The sequence below is a fragment of the Oreochromis niloticus genome, linkage group LG3, assembly GCF_001858045.2.
Source record: "Oreochromis niloticus isolate F11D_XX linkage group LG3, O_niloticus_UMD_NMBU, whole genome shotgun sequence".
NCBI classification, from domain to species: domain Eukaryota; kingdom Metazoa; phylum Chordata; class Actinopteri; order Cichliformes; family Cichlidae; genus Oreochromis; species Oreochromis niloticus.
This window is the reverse complement of record NC_031967.2, coordinates 17,177,993-17,198,187: the sequence shown is the minus strand read 5'-3', so window position 1 is coordinate 17,198,187 and position 20,195 is coordinate 17,177,993. Positions and strand designations below refer to the sequence as shown.

General features: G+C 39.1%; 3 protein-coding genes across 3 annotated transcripts; 2 read left to right on the top strand and 1 right to left on the bottom strand.

The window, feature by feature from the left end:
- LOC109199836 (cornifelin homolog B-like) lies at window positions 1–2,465 on the top strand. Its single transcript, XM_019355165.2, has 4 exons — window positions 1–73; window positions 1,651–1,764; window positions 1,933–2,078; window positions 2,297–2,465. Exons 2-4 carry the CDS (start codon window positions 1,653–1,655, stop codon window positions 2,435–2,437), a joined length of 399 nt encoding a protein of 132 aa, XP_019210710.1. The 5' UTR covers window positions 1–73; window positions 1,651–1,652; the 3' UTR covers window positions 2,438–2,465.
- A 1,560-nt stretch (window positions 2,466–4,025) lies between these two features.
- Window positions 4,026–9,959, bottom strand: LOC102079808 (cornifelin). The gene is made up of 4 exons (XM_005464117.4): window positions 9,873–9,959; window positions 7,136–7,195; window positions 6,855–7,000; window positions 4,026–4,510 (listed from the first exon to the last, which is right to left on the bottom strand). The coding sequence occupies exons 2-4, from the start codon at window positions 7,182–7,184 to the stop codon at window positions 4,370–4,372; spliced, it is 336 nt and encodes a 111-aa protein (XP_005464174.1). The 5' UTR covers window positions 7,185–7,195; window positions 9,873–9,959; the 3' UTR covers window positions 4,026–4,369.
- A 2,373-nt stretch (window positions 9,960–12,332) lies between these two features.
- LOC109199841 (cornifelin homolog B) lies at window positions 12,333–17,781 on the top strand. The gene is made up of 4 exons (XM_019355169.2): window positions 12,333–12,464; window positions 14,394–14,501; window positions 15,014–15,159; window positions 16,530–17,781. The coding sequence occupies exons 2-4, from the start codon at window positions 14,396–14,398 to the stop codon at window positions 16,665–16,667; spliced, it is 390 nt and encodes a 129-aa protein (XP_019210714.1). The 5' UTR covers window positions 12,333–12,464; window positions 14,394–14,395; the 3' UTR covers window positions 16,668–17,781.
- Window positions 17,782–20,195: the final 2,414 nt, after the last annotated feature.

Sequence of the window (20,195 nt, the reverse complement as noted above, 5' to 3'; positions counted from 1 at the left end):
TCCCCTCACAAGTTTTAGTTTTAAGTAGCACTTCCTCTGATTTTTTGTCAAAGCTCAAAGAACCAGAGAACAGGTAAGAAAAACATCTTGAAGCAGTCAGCATTCTTTCTGAATTTGTGATACTGTTTGGTGTCATTTTTCTCAGCTGGTGACATGTAGAACTTCAGTTAATGAAACTCAAAACAGAAAGATGCTGTGAGCTTACATGTGCAACAACAGCATTTTATTCCATCAGTGAAACAGCAACAAAGTAGACATTAAAAAAACGATCTTTACTGCGAGTACAGGAAGGTTATAAGCATTTAGGATAGAACTAAGATATTTTAATGACTTTGCATTAGTATGTGGTCAATTTTACGCAAATCCCTAAATTTTGTATTAGGATATTTAAAAGCAGAAGTATGTAATTAAAGACATGCACACAAAAAAGCTTTAAAATTCAAACAGCTTCTTGACCAAAGAGCAATAACACTGAAATTACCTTTACATGCCAGCATCTTAGTTATTCCATGAGCTAGTGAAAGTTTGTGTTTTCTTGTGGTTAATTAAATAATTTAAATTAGGAAGTCAGAAAATAATAACACGTGAAATTTAAGGCTCGATACAAATACAAAGCTACTCCTGTTCTTGATGTTTGGGCCGATGCTAATATTAACTCAAAGTTAGCTAAACTCTCAAACTGTGAACATTGTGAAATGTATAACAAAGGAACTGGACCGAAGGCCACCTTCACCTTTCAAACACGATTACACGGAGCTTTGTCTGCCTTGCAAGCACACCTGCAGGTGTGCTATTGGCTGTATACTGTCAATTTAAAATCAACAGTGAACCTCAAATCTGTGTCTTTGAACTATGAGAGGAAAGCTGAGCAGGCACAGTGCGACCATTAAGACTAAAAAGGCAAAGTTCTGCATTACATAGTGTTTTGGAGTTACTACATAGACAAAGGATGGTTGATTATGGAGGAAATATGAGTAAAAGTCCTCTTTGGCTGCTTTCCCACTCATCTTTAGTCCATCTCTTGTACCTGACTATTTTCAGAGGAATGCTTTTTGTTTTTAAGCCACTTCACACTGACCTATGAATCATTTAAGCATAAAAAATGCAGGTTGAACCAGTGTTATATCTACACAGCCTAATAAAACATGTCAGATCTAAACCCAAGTATGCAGAGATGCATCTGGCCCTTCAGTTGATCCATCTACGGTTCACTGAAGCCTCATCAGAAATGGTCTGAGTGGAAGTGAGGCTGTTAAGAAGCTGTTCTTAAGGAAACAAAACAGACAGAAAAGGCTGAGGTCTGTCAAGTTACACAAGAATTGCACTGAAAATCAATGGAAACAGGTATGATGGAGAAATTACTCCAAAATAGTGGATCTTATGTTGAGGTCTGGACTCTGAACAGTATTTGGTGATATCCATAGGTTCTAGACTTTAGATAGTCAATGGCCGTCTAAAGCGTGCAAAGATCCTTGCAGAGGGTTCCTTGCACCAGGAAACACCGTGCTGTGCACGTTACAGAAACAGCGCTGTAGACAGTAATATTTAACACCAGTCTGTTGACTTTTTCAGATTCTAGCTTTGGATCTCCCCATACACAGCAGCTATAACCACTATAACCCTTCATTCTGTCTCATTTCTATCTTCCAGCCATGGCCGCTGTCTACCAGCACCCCATCCAGGTAGTGACGGTCGCCACCACTAATAAAAACTCCAGGCAATGGAGCACCAACCTCTGTAATTGCTGCTCTGATATGAGCACCTGTAAGTGAAGCCAGCAAACTTTACAAACAGCAGTGATTTCTGCATCAACTCTGTGCTACTTTGAATCGCATATAAAACACAAGATGCAGCTCATGAAAGGAGATGTTAATGAAAACTGTTACAAACTCAAGCATATCTTACTTCTCTGTGAGTTTTTCTTCCCTCAAGGTTGCTGTGGCCTTTGGTGTTTACCCTGCATGCAGTGTGAGACAGTCAGTAGACATGGATGGTGCTGCGCCTTGCCTCTCCTGGACGGTTGCTGTGTGGTGTCCTACTTACTCCGCAAGTCCATCAGGGAGCGCTACAACATCCCAGTAAGGCTGGATAACCAGTAAAATTGAAAGTGAAACCTATTTTTTTGGAAATAAGAAAGAAAGCTAAACTTAACAAGCCCAAAGTGAGATAATATCACAGCCCTGTTTTTGATGTAGTATCCAACACATTTTAAACTGTTGCAACCACGACAGCTACAGAGAGACTACATTAACTCCAGCTGCTTGAGCCTCTCTCCTTCTTCTCTCCTCCTCTGCAGGGTTCATCCTGTGGCGACTGTTGTCAAATATTTTGGTGTTACGAGTGTGCTTGGTGCCAGATGCATCGTGAGCTGAAAATCAGGGCCAGGCAGGCACCTGCCATCTCAACGGTGGTCACCACGCAGGTCATCCATGGATAGAATATCAACCTCGTGTGTCAAGTGCATGTCACTTTTTCTTAATGAAACTTATTTGTCATAATCTTGCAATTAAAAATCATGTAAGAAACGTTTAGTTGTTTTTGCAGGTTGAAATGAAAGCAAAGAAATGTAGCCCTGTTGTATCTGCTTTCTTTTTCATTGCAGAGCTCTTTGCGAGTGCTAGCATGGTGTAGGTGATACATTACAGCCACATTAGTTGCTTTACTTTTAGAACATTTTTATTCATTCTTCTATGAAGGTGTTTGAACTTTTCATAAATGCTTTGTTAGTGCATTAAAATTGAGCACATATCATCACATAGCGTATAATATCATCACTTTCTTCCAAGCATCCCCCAACTGGGTTTAAGCTATGCTAAAATAAAGCATTCATAGTCACCTGTCTAATGCATTCTTTCACCTTTTTTATACAAATGTATGAAAACACATGTCTTCAAACCTTTCACCCTTTTCTCAAACCCTAAATACAAAAGCCAAAATGACCTGCATCAAAACTGTTCTTCTGTGGCCAAAACCACACAGTAGTTTTAGATCATGGTTGCCTTAGCAACGTTTAGCCCATTTATAATTAAACAGACCATGACTGGGCTCATGTGTAACCTGCAATAATTTTACAGTCACCCACGTATTGCCTTCCTTCTCTTTCTTATGGTTCTTGGTGTGTTCTTGTTCAGCATATTGTCTGCTGTTACTGTAGTTTCTTCATGTATGTGTGGATGTTTGTATCCAGCATCCATTTCTGGATCGCCTGTTTAAATATGCTGCATCAGATATGTTTGTCTCCCCCCTTTTCATTTAGAAGTATAACAACATAAAAACATATATACTAGTGGCATTAAAAGATAAACAAATGACTGAAGACCTTCTTTGGGCAGCCCAACAGTGCCCTCTACAGTAAAGTAGATGTTAGCACAGCCTCACCTTCTTTCTTTCTCCATTATTTTGTTTCTAACCTTCAGTAGCTTGGGCTAAAATGAATGGTTAATATCAGATCTCCCCATGAGGTGATAGATAGATATTTCCTGCAGTATTTTATGGGTTAAAGTGTTTATAGTCATATCGACAGGCTGACAATCTTTGTACGAGCTGTTTTATTAAGCCAACCAATTTTTATTTGTGTTTCTCCATCAGATCAAAGGCTTTGCAGAACTGGCCAGCTGCAATTCTTCATTTTTAATAGATTTATGTTGTGCATTTCTCAACAGCTTTTTGTGTATGGAAGCCTACAAGTGCCAAAATGAATGAACCACATCAATTAAATTATTAGTTAAACGTGTCCATAATTAATTAAAATGGGAACTAAATAAATTAATAATGTATCAGATGTTTTCAATGAAATGAACTGATATTTAATTAATTACTTAATAGTGTGTTTATTTTATTCATTTTAGTATTCGTGCCTTGGTTAACACATTCATTCTTAAGTTTTTCAGTTTCATGTAGGCCAAGCTGAAGTTTCAGCAGAAACCGATCCTTCATTTAATTGAAGAGATTTTATATGAACACAGGTTAAACTCAAGAAAAATTACAACAAGAGCAATCATGTTTTATTAAGCATAGAGATTTTATTAGTCAGATTAAAACCTTCCCTGAGATAACATCCTACTCACTGATAAGTCAATGAAACATTTAAAAAAAAATCAAATTTTAAAGCTTAAGTGTTTAAAACTGTATGAAAGAAAACTAACATGGAACACGGAACCACACTTCATGATGGTCAGAGCTAATGACTACACTGTAGTAATGAGCTGTGCAGGGCTCTGAAAATGAAAGCAGATAGGACGCTATGCTACTTGATTGTCTTTGGCAAACTGAACTAATCCTTTCTTATGTGCTTTATGATTACAAAATGCAAAAAACTAAACAAAACCCCAAACCACAACAGGTTCTGAAGATCAAAAGTGGTTGTATCTTATCCACGGACCACCTGAGTGGTGACCACTGATGAGTTAGCAGGCTGCTGGTTTTCCCTGATGTTCAGCTCACGATACATCTGGCACCAGGCGCAAGGGTGACAGAAAATTACGTTGCTGGCGTCATTAACGAACGAGCCCTGCAGGATGGAGAAAAGGAAGAAGAGAGAGAGGGAGAGGATGAAGCAATGAAGCAGCAGGAGTTACTGTGATTTCATTTAATGTAGCTGTCATGCAGTCATGTGCGGTGTGGAGTCCTGCCTGTGCCCCTAAACCAAAATGTTTAACTATTAATCACAATTTTGCTAAATAAAAGGATCTGGCTTGCATCAGTCACATGACTACCATTTAACCAATGATCGCCCTTGAAAGTAGAGCACGCTGGTTATGAGCCGGGAATTAACTCACAAAGAAAACGTGCATTTGTTTTGCCGCCTGAGCAGTGCGGAGTTGTAGGAGAAAAACAAATTAATTGGGAGACGCAGACTGATGCAAAGGAAACCAGGTGTACAGCTCACACTGTAGTCTATAGCACACAGTAGTATTAGCTTATTATGTACATAGTGGTCAGTTGTTCTTCTGTGGCAACTGATGAACTGAAACAAATGAGCTTCTCTACAGGGCTTATATTTTAATAAAAACCATCTAATATGCATATCCACATAATTATGGATTATTATAATTACAATATTATGAAAAAACCACTGTATTTTAAAAATACATTAAGAAACAGATTATATTAGATTTATATTTCAAAGCAAACTGAAGATGTTGGTTTAAGACTGTTCACACTGATTGTTAATTATTCTGAACTCAAACCAACATGACTAGAAAGAGAAACATGCAGATGAGGTTTTCCTGTCATTTACTGAAAGTAAATTTCACATCACAACATTCATATTTGTTTTATTAAGAATAAAGATTTAAACAAAAGCGGCAGCCTCTTTCTCTTTATCTGCTAAAAGCTCCACTGTATCCACACTAACTATCAGACATCTGATGCTGGTAGGAACATTTAGCTGCTACAGCTGCAAACAGGCTGATGACAGCAGTGAGAGTAACGTGAACAGTAAAGCTGTGTCCCTTTAAAATGCCGTGTAGAGCTGGGTAACCAAATATGTGAGTTTTTCAAAACAAGCAGCCGCAGGTGCAGTTTTCTTCCGTATGTAGACAAATAAGAGAATTCAAATTTGGATAACTTTCCATTTCCTCTTTCTAATTTGGATGCAAAGCTAGTCCCTAAAAAATGTCAGTTTACTGATGCCACTGAATGATAAGGTGACTTAACCTAACTTATCTTCAGCTCGGCCTTCTGTTTTTCTGTCAGTAGTTTTGTCTCCAAACCATCCACCACAGCAGGTCTAACTATCATCTTGTAAATCTTCATTTTCACTCTTGCAGCAATCCTTCTGTCAACATTCATCTCCATCCACCCCACCCTGGCTGCACCCTTATTTTCACCTGTGTCTGTTGCTTTGGATGGTTGACCCCAGGTACTTAAAGAGGACATGAAACAATACAAATATAAAGTATAATACATCAGTGAGCCCTTCCATCAAAAACTTAAGTAGATGTAAAACTTTCTGTGATGCTGGAATTAAGAAATAAGTCCTTAAACATGTGCAGCGCCATCTTCTGTCAGAGACTTAGGCACTTATTTCTTAAATTCAGTTTCACAGAGTGTTACATCTATGTAAATTTTTGAGAGCAAGGCTCCATGGTGTAAATTATTAAATGCATCCCTGTGTAGTTACTACAGCTCTTTACCCTTGTTATTGGAAATCAGTACCAGCACACTTTTTCTCCACTCCTTTAATAACCTCCGAGATTATGTCATACACTCGGGTTAAAAGGTCCACTGCCCTTTCTCCCAGACATCTGCAGAACTCCACAGGTCTGTCACCAGCACCAACTACCCTACATTCTTCAGCCTTCATCATCTCTTGATTCAGTAACTCGAATATGCAAATGTGCACATTTTACTAATTAAACCCTACAGAAATCCCTATAAATTAAGGCAGCGGTCCCCAACCTTTTTTGCACCATGGACCGGTTTATGTCCGACAATATTTTTTCGGATCGCCCTTTAAGGTGTCACGGATAAATACAACAAAATAAAACCAGTACCGGTACCAAAAAAGAACATTTATTTATAACACACAGGAAAAGACCCAGGGAAACAGAGTTAACGATAAAAACGATAAAAACCCTGAAAACCATAAATTTCACACCCGAGCATCAACTCTCGGTACCAAATGACTCATGGACCAGTACTGGTTAGTGGTCCGAGGGTTGGGGACAGCTGCATTAAGGGATGCAGTTTTGCTAATGTGAGGTTTTAACATCGAACCGTTTCTCCACCCCAAAAACAAAAGTGAAAACTTTAAAATGGTTCACAAACTAAGGCTTGATGTCCCAGTGGGGTCATCAATCTGTTACACACAATGTTTAACATACACCCCTCCATCCCTAACCCAGACTTACAACAATGTTGTAGCGCTCCCTGATGGACTGACGGAGTAAGCAGGACACCACACAGCAAATGTCCAGGAGTGGCAGTGCGAAGCACCATCCATTTTTACTGGCTGTCTCACACTTCATGCAGGGGAAACACCAATATCCATAGCAACCTTGAAAAATACACAGAGACATTTGTTTTTCATTACATATTATTACATTACACTCTGCTACCTTATTGCAAAAATAGTCTGAGGAGATGATTTATAGAGAAACTGCTGTTTGTAGGGTTTGAATGATTAACTTACAGGCCCTCATATCAGTGCAGCAATCACAGATGCCGGTGCTCCACTCCATTGCACTTATACCTGGAAGAAACAAGGCAGAAACATAGACACAGAGTGAAGGGTTTATTTTGTCATAAAGATAATCACTGCTAGAATATGAGAAAGGTAACAGACTGGTTAAAATTATTGCTCTCAACGTGCTGCTTGAGTTACGGCTGGAACTGGTTCACGTAAATCACTACAAAAACCTGGAAGCAGATGTAGAAATGATCTGTGTGCAGTACAGACAAAAAAGTTTGCCAACAAATGGCAAAGAATTTACACACAGATGTACGTACACACATGTACATGGCAAAATGTGTTGTTCATATATATCTTTTAATGTGATTGTCTGGTAATAGTCTGTGTGCTTTTAATTGATGTTGTGTTGCTGTGTCTTCAAACCCTTTTTGTAGAACTTAAAAACAAACAAACAAACGAAATGATTAAAAACAAAGTTTTGCAATAACCTGAAAAATATGTTGTTGTATTATAACTGCAGGTGCAGTATCTGCTGTTCAGCTGCGCTCCTATATCTAACAGACGGGTTAATGCACGCTGCTAGACTGAACCATGCGCTGCAGCCCTGCTTTCAGTGATAGTATGGAGATGTTCAGTAATAAGAAAATATTCCACAGCCTGCTCACACCTTTTCTTGTCATTCCTGTGACGAGTCCATGGTGCAGCTGTATAGTTGAAGTTTCAGTACTTCAGCGTCTAGCTAGCTACACAATTGGAGACAGCGTGAACCTTCTTAAACTGGCACCTAATTTGAACTCCAACTCACTTTACTTTAATATCACCCAACTCCCAAAAGGTCTCTGTGTAGTGTGTTACAAAATGTCTCTGTGAGCTAAGTGAACAGCTGCTGTATAAATAAAACCCACTAATGTGCCACACAGAAAAATAAAGGTGTAACAAAGAGAGGACAGGAGAAGAAGATAAATCATTATTTTCAAAGAGAAACTTTATAGACTGAAGAGGTCAATTTTACATCTTCAGTTTAGAGTTTCTTTATCAGATATTGGATGTATGGCAGAGACTGAGGACGATTATAACAAAGAGATGGGTGTAACAGCGTCAGTCTCATTAAGAGGGGATAATCAAAGAATGACGTAATCAGCTCCAGTATGAAAACCTTTATTCTGAGATTGTATAAATATATAAATAATTGTTAAATATGGGGGGGAATTGTAATATATGGTTGTATGTATTTTTTAAGCCCTAAATCTAGCATGTGATACATTTTCTAAATAACTGGGGCAATCAATCAATCAATCAATCAATCAATCAATCAATCAATCAATCAATCAATCAATCAATCAATCAATCAATCAATCAATCAATCAATCAATCAAAGTTTTGTTAAAGGAACAGTTAAAATGATAGCATAAAAAAACTACACTTGTAAAAATGAAGCAATAATTGTGAGCAAAATACAATTGAAATATATAAGGTCATTTGGAGTCCAGGGAGTGCTTTTAAAGAGCTTCTATGACTCTGTGGTGGCCTCTGTCATTTTTTTACAGTGTTGTATGTTGGAGCAGCAGTTTATCGGCAGCTCAGAGGAAAAGGTTGGATAAACTCATAAGGAAGGCCAGCTCTGTTCTGGGATGCACCCTGGACCCAGTGCAGGTGGTGGGAGACAGAAGGACTCTGGCCAAGATCTGGACAGAGTCTCCCACCCATGCATGTAAATGTTGCTGAACTGCAGAGCTCCTTCAGTGACAGACTGCTGCATCCTCGATGCATGAAGGAGCGTTCCTTCCTACCTTCCTCCCTGCAGCTGTCAGACTGTACAATCAGAACTGCTCCCAACAAACACAGATGTTTACATCAGCGCTGTAACTTGCACTATTTTATCAACCAATTCACACTATAACCAGGGTTTGCCTCTTATCTGTATCTAATTTACTTTAATTTCATTTAATAACGGTACAGTACTCTGTTTTTGGTAACCATTGTCCTTGATGTAAATATGTAAAAATTGTGTATGTTTCTGTTCTGTGTCTTGTGTACTCTTTGTTTGTATATGTGTCTTTCTTGCTGCTGTTACACCCAAATTTCCCCTTGTGGGACAATCAAAAGATTATTCTATTCTATTCTAAATTCAGAGGTTTATTTATTCAAATAATTAATCATTAAAGAAAATGTGCGTCATATTAACTGAATCAAGTAAACCAATCAAGTAAATTTCATTTGAGCAGATTAAATTAAATGTAACATTTTAAACTGTAACTATGTGACAACGTACCTGTAAAATTTTAAATCATAAATATTTATAATTACAGGCATAACTATTTGTTTGAGTGTGCTTTTATTTTTAAAGCTTTGGAGTGACTTCAGAAGCTATTTGAACTTTAAATGTTTGCATATCTTTCATTACAACCTGTCATCAGTCTCACTCTTTTAAATATCTTGCTATAAAATCGAAGGATGTGTATAACAACATTTGTTACCTAATGTTCATCCTTTCTTTTACTGACCCATGAGTAATTATAATAAGTAGACTTCAGATTTTTCTTTCTAATTCTGTGAAGATATGAAAACCTTTACAAATCCCCCTTGTTTTACTCAGCATCATTTGAGTACACTGGTTCATCAGCTCACTTGAAAATGACTGAGAAAAACAATACTGCTGTGATATAACAGTGCAGTAAGCTTCATCAACATTGCTGAATTTTTCAAGCTGTTCATTTTTATAGAAAGTCTCTCTTACCTGGTGTCTGGTTTGGTGAACTTTGAAGAAAAATGAGATGAAGCGTAGAAAACCCAACATTTAACTAATACACACACACATAGACACACCCCACCTGTCCATACAGGGAAACACAGAATTCATGATACACAGTCATCCAACTAGTGTAAATGTAAAATAACTAGTTTGCATGTGGTAACACAGAAACATTGTAGCAAAAGTATGTGAAATATGGATGACAAAGATACATTTGTACACAGGTAAATTTCCCCAGGCAAAAAACACCACAGTGACTAGATAATTGCTCAGAACGTCTCTTACAAAGGAAGAAAAACCCAGTGATGAAAACTGGTTTTTTTTAAATACAAAATATTTGACTGACAACTATTTTGGTCATTAAATGGTTGTGAACAGCCACTGAACCATCTATCAGCTTACGAACATTGGCATTTTTACGTTCATTCACATGTTCTCTCTCACTTGTTCAATTAGGTCATGTGATGTTATTGATTAAACCTTTAGATCAGGAGTGGTAATGTCATTTTAGTTCAAAGACTCACTTAAAGCTATTAGGTGAGCCATCAAATGACATGCTAACAGAATCTGGTAAAAAAAAATAATAAACCATCCTCATGATGAACAGGTGGAGATGTTAAGAAACATAAATACTAGGGCTTAATTTTATTAATTTTATTAAAAGTGATAGAGTGTCAGGGTTCAGCGGCCCGTGACACCCAGATCATGACATAGAGTGTGCAACAAAGACTGTAAAAATTGTAATTTACAAGGAAGAGGATTATTAGTTTTTATTATTTCTTTTGCAAAAATATATGAAAATTTGGAAAAAAAAATAGCACCTTTGTTTTCACATTGGTAGAACTAGTGACTCAATCTATGTAATGAATTATTCTTATTGAATCTTACTGAAGAAAAATGAACTTTAATACGACCAGTGAGTTTGATCATTTGCGATAGTTTCTGAAAGGAGAAAACAAAAAATGCATCACAGAAACTCAGTGTGTAGGTATGAGGGTGTGAGGTCCGAATTCCTGTGCATCTACCTGAAAAGAAAAAGAGTCTTCTTATTATTTGGGTGAAGTATGGAAACGTCTGTGATGGAGGTAAGAGAGGCTCACAGCTCAGCTCAGCTGTAAGCCTCACTATCTAGCTGTAGGGTCTTGCGATCCGATACCATGTACTTACCATACCAGACAGTGATGCAGCTGCTCAGGATACTCTCGATAGTCCCTGGAAGGTGGTGAGAATGGGTGTCAGAGGATGGGCTTTTCTCAGATTTTGCAGGAAGAAGAGATGCTGTTGGGCCTTCTTAGTTATGAAGGTGGTGTTGAGGGACCAGGAGAGGTTCTCCACCAGGTAAACACCAAGGAATTTGGTGCTCTTGATGACCTCCACAGAGGAGTGTTAAGTGGACAGTGATCTCTCCTTGCTCTCCTGAAGTCAACAACCATCTCTTTTGTTTTGTCCACGTTCAGAGACAGGTTGTTGACTCTACACCAGTCGTTTGCGCCTCTCTGTATGCTGACTCATTGGTCTTGCTGATGAGACCCACCACTGTCATGCCATCGGCGAACTTGATGATGTGATTTGAACTGTGAATTGCTGCAAAGTCGTGAGTGAACTACAGTGGGCGGAGCACACGGCCCTGAGGGGCTCCAGTGCTCAGTGTGGTGGTGTTGGAGATGCATCTCCAACACCACCACACAACACTGAATGGAAATTCAGAGGGCTCAGCGAAGTCCTAGAGGCTCTGTGGGATTGTTTATATGATAAAATACACCATTTCAAACATAAGAGGATGCCTGAAAACTAAAAAGTCGGCGATGCTATTGATGATTGACGCTAGATATGGATAGTGTGTTGCACTTGCTAAGCTGGTGACTCCATAATGTGTAAACCCCACTAGTCAGCAAACCAAAGCTTTAAAAGAAATAGCATGGTGCAGTAGTACAGTAATTGCATCCAGAATACAGTGCAGTAAAAGCAGAAAGCAACATAACATGAACATACTTAAATAGTACATTACAACAAAGTAAAGTGCTTGAGGAAATGTACTCCATGCTGCTCCTGTCTATGTGCTCATCTAATGGCGTTAGGGACCGTGAGACTAATAGTACTCATGCACAGTGCTGTGTGGTTAGCACCATTAACTCAAAGCAAGAAGGTCCTGGTTTCAATTACTCGGGCCCTTTGGGGCCTTTCTGAGTGCAGTTTACATCTCTCCTCATGTCTGTGGAGGGGGTTCTCTGTTTACTGCATCACAGTCTATCACAGGGCTCTCTGTGTTAGCCTGTCCATGGGCTGTACCCTGCCTCTGGTCCTATAGCAGCTGAGATACACTCCAGTCATGGCTGCAAAATAGATAAGTGGAAGAAAATGAATGGACCGTCCAATGGCTTTAGTCAGGGGACAGTAGGAGGATAATCATATTTCATGGCAGGAGCTAGTACCCTCACCCCCCATCCCCACGTCCTGCTTCTGGCCCCACCCCTAGAGGCTAGTGTGTCCACACCCTCCTCCCTCATTTCCAGTTTAATGCTGGGATTTCTCAACTTCATCTAATTTTTTTTCAACGCTCAGAGAATCAGAGAAACGGTAAGACTAACTTTTCATATTGATGAACAGCTTAGTATTTCTGTGTGGTGATTAACATGTAAAGCTTTTGAGGGGACAAGACATCCAGCCTCAATGTTTTTTTCCAGCCTGGTTTAACCATAGTTTGTCATATAGTCCATCTATCCTATCAAATCTATTGATTTGTCTTGCTTGACACTAATTTTTGATGTTTGGTTTTTTTGGTGTTCCAGATCAAGCTGGGTCAGAAGCTAGTGTACACATAATGCTGGTTTCAAGTCTGGGTTGAGGGAAGGGGCATCTCATGTAAACTCTGTGTTCGTAGGAAATAAGGGAGCGGCCAGAAATGCCTTTCTTATCTTAATCAAGGACACAAAAATGAATTCTGCCCCCCGCCTTTATTTGTTAATGCGTATCTCTCACGCATGTTTTGATTGTTTGAATAAATCATAAATGTACAAAACAGTCCGTAGTGGTCATGAGCTTGGCCACTAATGAACTGTTCACATTTAATATGCAAATAAATGTATAATGCAAATAAATTTGGACAGTCTGAAATCTCCTCTCATTTCAACCCTCATTTCTCGTCACACTGTGATCTTTAGTTCACATATTCTTGCCATTTGCCTCACAGACAGGCCTCCACAAGAGTGGAGGACATACTGTAGGACTGATGGTAGCCTACCTCCTGCCCCATACTGCTTTTAACCTGTCAGGTGTTGAGGCTCATCAGAAGTCAAACCAGATCGTGAAGGGACACCAATAAATAATGTAGTTATCATGATATCTGTGAAATTTTCGTGAAATGCACTCTGTTTCTGAAAATAATAAGTACTGGTGAGCAGAAGCACGTAGGGATTTGTAGGTGAGGAGGAGGATCTCACCGGAGATCAGGACTTGAGCCCGTGGAGGTGCATAAGGGTGGGGGTGATGTGTTGCTAGGACTTACTGCATATAAGAACCGATGGCTGACTTCTGAACATACTGCAGCATGTCCAGAGATTTGAGATGCAGAACAAATGGGATACTGTTACCATAGTCCAGGCGGGAGATAATTAAGCATGAGTGAAGATTTCAGCTGCAGAATTTGAGAGTTATGTCCAGAATCTGGAGTGGAGTCTGTGTCAAAGCTGCTGAAATGTCCAGAAGTATTAGGATGCTAATGTGGAAGTTTTCATGCTGTGATGTGCGCTGAAGTCAGATTTGCCAAAAAGTTTGTGACTGCTCTCTCCAGGATCGGGCAGAAGTTATTGAGGTCATCTGAGCCCACACTAGTTTTTTTTATTTTTGAGATTGGATGAAACAGCAGGTGTTTTGAGGACTGAGGGTAGCAGGGGCCTGTACTAGGAAGCAGTAAGGTCCATCTGGGTAACTCCAAATCTGTGTTTTGCCATTGTAATATAGAGATGAACAGGTATGACATCACTGCCTACCGACCAATGAATTCTCCAGAAAATGGTGTCACCTTTCCTGAAAAATCCCATGGACCTCTGTTGGGAGCCTGGAATGTTGTAAAGTTTCTCAGTTGCGTCAGTTGGATAGCAAGTTGATAACCAGCTTTGTGTGACAAAGCTCACCTGATCCTAATCGCCTGTGTCAGGGTAAAGGGATGCAGATAACAGAAAGATACTCTGGGTATGCCGAACTGTACTTCATAGTACAGGGCCCTGCCGGTTTCAGATGATCTCCACCATGATGGTACACAAAGTGCATAGGCATGATTTGAGGATGGTTGTTGGCATGGGGTCCAGAGGACAGAAGAGTGCACTGCACGCAAATCCTTTGCACATCTCACTCCAGCTATTTGTAGTGATTTAAATGGATCTGGAAACATCCTGATATATACGTAACAAACCAGCCTGTTACCTTTCTCAAATTCTACCCTTGGATTTCTCCATGCGTAGCAGCAATAACCTCTGTCACACTTCACGCTGTGTCTGTTTCCTCCAGGCATGGCTGGCCACCAGCAGACCAACCAGGTGGTGACAATCACCACCAATCAGAACCCTGGGCAGTGGAGCACCGACCTCTGTGACTGCTGTGTTGATATGAACAGCTGTAAGTGAACGCTCAGCAGTCAATTCTGCATCAACTGTCTCCTCAGATTGTCCAGTCAGTAGCATTAAGGAGTTTTTGATCATATTATGCTTTTCTACAGAAATCTGAGATTCTCTAATTGGCACAGGAACTTAAATGCAGCACTCTGTTGGAGTGCTTAGCACTGTTGCATGTTCTCCTGCCTGGTTTCCTGTTGTTACTCTGGCTTCCTCCCAGAGATCCACTGGCAAGTTATTATTTGAACCAACAGCAGCTGAATATTCCGGGGTAACGAATGACCCTTGCAATGAAATGACCAAACCAAACATCACCAGATCATGAGAAGAAGAACAGAGAAACACGCTCAGGAAACAAGAAGACAGAAGTGACAATAAGCAGAAGTGTTTAAAAACCCAGAAAGCTACCTGAAACCTAGTGAAATGTATGAGGATTACATACTGGCAAGATTATTCCCTATTCCCGTCATTCCCTTTTTTTATTTTCCATTTCCTCTTTTTCTGTTCTGTTTCAAGGTTGCTGCGGCTTTTGGTGTTTCCCCTGCATGCAGTGTGAGACAGCCAGTAAACATGGATGGTGCTGTGCAATGCCACTCCTGGATGTTTGCGGCGTGGTTTCCTGCTTACTCCGTCAGTCCATCAGAGAGAGCCACGACATCCCTGTAAGGCTGCGTTAGAGATGGAGGGCAGCAGGCGTGTTGCTAGGATTCTGAAACATTTGAGGACCTATATTTTAGAGTGAAATTAATATAAAATGACAAACATTGTGCGGTACCTAATGGCTGAATTCACATAACAATACTGAAATAAAGTTTGTTCTTAACTTTTTTTAAGACCCAAACCTTTAAAAAAAACAAAAAACACCTTGATTAAATGTTTATTTGTGAGACAGCATGCTGACAGCACTTTACCAGCCCTGGTCTCATAACTTTTGCTTTTATTGTGCCACATCACCTCTTCCTCACCTTTCATCCTCTTTTGGTGTCTCATCTGTCGGCTGCCCTCCATCCAAATCTCTCATTTTTGATGTGATTATTAGATATTTAGTGCATTGTATTTCTCAACTTACTCAACCGATTATTCAACAAACATCACATAAAATGCAAATTATTAACTATAGACTGTCTTCACAGTCACATGACTTCCTGTTGATTTATGTTTTCTGTTTCTGGAACCAGGCGACTCACCCTGTGGCTGTTGCCACTGTGATGTCGCTATGATGTCACCCATTGGTTTGATGAATCAGCTTTAGCTTTATGTTCATCACCATGTTGGCTTTTTGACAGTATGTTAAAGACAGGGTAGAGTAGAGTTAAAAGCTATAGTTGTGGGTTACACATTCAGCTAACAAGCACAAGCTCAATCCTGGAAGGAGACAAAAATCCCATTAGGGTTCCATCAGGAAGGGCATCTGGCATAAACTAATTTTTATTCATAAACACAGAGAGAGAGAGAGAGGGAAGCATGGAGAAGTGCCTGACAACCAAATTAGAGGAGGAGGAAATGGAAAGCTATTTAAATCTCTAACTCTGACAGATGTTTTGCCACCCAGCTTTTTTTTTAATGTTCATGTTACTCTCACTGCTTTCATCAGCCCTGTTCACCAACATTTAACAGTTGACAGTTAGTGAATATAGAGGAGCTTTGAGCAGGTAGAAATAGACCAACGCAGAGCCCATTGAAATTACTCTAAATCAGACTCCATCCAGTTGCTGTATTTACTGTTATTTTCCTGTGTCTCACTGAAGGAAAGGAAACCTCTGTAAATCCTGCTTGTGTGTGGTCCTTCACTGGCATCCTGATCCTTAACAGCAAGGAAACTGGCTACAGACAGATAAAGTTTTCAGGAAATGGAGGGGTTGTTTTGAGTTGCGCAAGGATTTGATTTGGAAAAATTGCTCCTCCCTGTTTCTCTTTCTAGTCATGTTAGTTTGAGTTCAGTTCAATAAGAAGCAGCGTGAACAGGTACAATCACGACAGCTACAAATTAAACCCCGATAACTCTTGCTGCTTCCTCTTCTCCATCCTGCAGGGCTCGTTCATCGATGACTGCTGCAAGATATGTTGGTGTTACTCGTGCGTCTGGTGCCAGATGCATCGCGAGATGAAGATCAGAGAAAGCCTGCAGCCCGCCACCTCGACTGTGATCACCACACAAGCCGTGCTGTAACCATTTTTGCTGTGGATTCAAAGTCGCATGTTTCTATTCACTTCTGTTTTATCTCCATATAACACTCATCTCATAGCATTGTGACCTCAGTTGAATTTTGAGAGCTGTAAACTAACCTTTAGTGTAAACTAACCTGTAGTGTTTTATTAGCCTAGCTCACTGTCATTCATTGTTTGCAGAGCTCATTTCATGTAACAAGTAATAAGAATAGGTATGCAGGGATCCAAATAACAGTACTAGCTCAGTGTACTATTGTGAGAAGCTCTTTCTTAAGTGATGAGTTTGACCTGATCTCACCAGACATCACCACGTTTATCACTTTACATTTCCTGGGAATCTCCGGGACACACCCAGGGACCCGTATAACCTCACCTCGATGACCTGAAAACCGCTACTGTGACCAAAACAAGGAGCAACATTTTCCTCTGTTTAATAGCCAGAAAACAGTGGAAATATAAAAACAGTGGATGCATGAGTGATGTGAGTTATATCCTTCATTTTTAATGGTTCACATTTAAAAAACCTTACAGCCCAACACTGCCCTCTATATCAGTACAGATGTTAGCACAGCCTCCACATTTATGCAACTCTTGTTATGTTCTCTGTCCGGGCTGCATTAAACCTATCATTTTTTTAAAGTCTACTTTTAATCATAGAGACAGCGGATACAATCTATAAATCCTTGTATTATGTAAACCTTTAGGCACATATGTTAAACTGAGATTTGGTGTTTAAACTGACCCTTTTTCTTATACTAAGATATCCAAAGGATTTGGTGTATAGGAAAAAAGAAATAGATTATTTAAACACCCAGCACTCAGATATTAGTATTCATTTAATGGCTGTCTTAAACACTTTAAAATAAATAAAAAGTCTTTTGGCAAACATGAGTCTGTCCCTTTACACTTTTACAAGAACAGATTTTTCACCCCCTGTAAACATGATGACACAAATGCAACTGAAAAATGTAAAATTAAAGGTTTATTCATTCAAAGGCTTAAACTTATGGAAACTTAAACTTATGGAAACTATAAACTTACTTATAGCTGAATGTATAGCAATCAAGTAAATTTCATGTGACCAGATATTATTAAATTCAACTTTTACACTGTAATTATGTGTCGAGGCTTGCATGATTAATTTAACAAATTACTTAAATTAAGAAAATGGGACATTTTGACCTTCAGCCAGTAATTTTGAAGGAACTTCACTGGCAGTGAAATGAGGGAAGAGTTTATATGCAACGTGAGACACTCCTTACTTCTCTCACCTCTGTGTTGGAAACCCCTCACCAATTAGCAATGCTACTACACACCATGACCTTTCATAGCTAATCGTATTATGCTTTTTGATCTACTGAGCTGACAGGCTGTCGTACAGACATTACACAGACCTTTAATTGATATATTAAGTATTACAATAACTCCTCAACTCTCCTAAAAGGGCTCAAATCCCCTTTATATTCTGGTTCTGATGAATCCATTGTCTTCAGGGTCAAGATCAAAGAAGAAATATTTGGCACCCACTTACATGATCTAAATCAAATTACATCCAGCTGTTGTATTCAGACCTTGTTTCCGTGGTTTCATTGAGACAAAGAGGAAGCATCTCTAAATTCCGCTGTACTGCAGTCATTCATTTACATTTAACGTGTTAGTAAAATAAATTTGAATTGGTTTGTGATGTTTACCGACCAAACTAGCCATGGGCCTGAAGAGACCAATGACGACTGAGGGATTTGAGCAAATTAAAAAGTTGCTGAACTTTCTGGCTGAGCTGTTTTAAAACATTTTAATTCTTTAATCTACAGCAATGCTTCATGTTGAAAGGACGTTTTGCTGTGGTTTGTTTACATGGAACTTTGCAACTTTTATCTCTTGTGTTTTTTGCAGTTTCTCTGAGCGTTGCACAGTCTGTCCTTGGGGTGAATTGTTTGGGACATCCACTCCGGGGAAAATTGTGACATTGTGTTAACAAACATCTGAATGCTCCGCTACTGCTTTTATAGAGGTGCATGACCATAAACCCTCTGTTACAGTCCAAAGCGCTTTTGCCTGATGTTTTCTTTCTAGTGTGATGCTATAAAGTCAGATATACAGACAGGCTTCCTCTCATTACAACACTCAGAGCACAAGTCAAAAAGTTCACAGCAAGGTGATTTTCATAAAGTAATAATAAAGGATGCACTGTAAACTGCATTAAACTCGACACGGTCGGTAACTCTCACTTTTAACTCTCGTTTTATTGGAACTGAACTTTTTTGGCCTTGAGTGTTTCATCTATTCTTATCTAACCTGGAATGGAAGCGTGTGTAAATGTTCATCTTTCTCTGTCAGAGAGGTGGTTTCTTTGAAAACAGAAAGTAAACAGAGCCTTCAACCCACACTTGACCACTCCCGTCACAATTTACGGTCATAGGTTGGACTTGCTCTCATTTTACTCATAACTCGGAGAAGCAGAGAAAAGGTAAGGAAAACTTTCTATACTGACGAACATCTTAGCAGTTAGCAGTCATTGTGACATTATAGTTTGTTATCATTTTCTCAGTGTGATGTTGTAAGTAAGTAAGTAAGCAAAATTTATTTATATAGCGCTTTTCACAGATAAAAATCACAAAGTGCTTTACAACACAGGAAATGGGAATATAAAAACAATATAACAGTAAATAAAACAATGTAAAACAATAAAACTATAAAAACAGCATAAGAGGAAATTAATCAAATGCTTTTCTAAATAAAAATGTCTTCAGCTGTTTCTTAAAAGAATCAATGGAGTCCGTGCAGCGAAGAGACAGTGGGAGAGAATTCCACAACCGTGGTGCCACAGTCTGAAACGCCCGATCACCACGAGTTTTAAAACGATGTTGTGAGCCAGTCAGAGGAATACTTGCAGCACATGGGGTCTTCATGCACTTCATACTGCCTCAAGAAAAATAGCATGAAAAACTGGATATCTAATTATTATAAGCACAGTTTTGTAGTTTATACTCATAAATTAATGAATCTTATAGGACTGTTAGACTAGTTGGCATTAGACTATAAGTAGATTAATGTTAGCTAGGGATTTTTTAGTATATTAATTAAGATATTATTTCTAAGATATCTGAAGCAGGTTTATAGTATGGCCCGTGACCAAGGGCGTAATCGCCCTAGCATTAGATACATGGAATTTCCATGTATTGTCTTGTGTTCACACAAGTTCAACATTTCTTTATTCTATTCTATTTTTGGTGTGTTGTGTTTCAGTATAAAGGGGTGAAGGTGGAGCTCAAGCAGGTGGTTGACTGATATCCTGATTGGGGCGAGTGTGTTGGGTTTGACCTCAACCAGTTAATTTAAAAGAGTCACTTCACTCTGTGTGTATTACCTCAAATTGTAGTTTATGGATCTCTGTACAGTGTAGTGTGTATTTTACATTGCAGAACTGGTGTAGATGAATTTGTTATCCCCCAGGCACCTCATTAATCTCTTAATCTCCCCATTTTAAGTTATTACGATACAATTACAGTGCAATTTTTGGTAAAACACA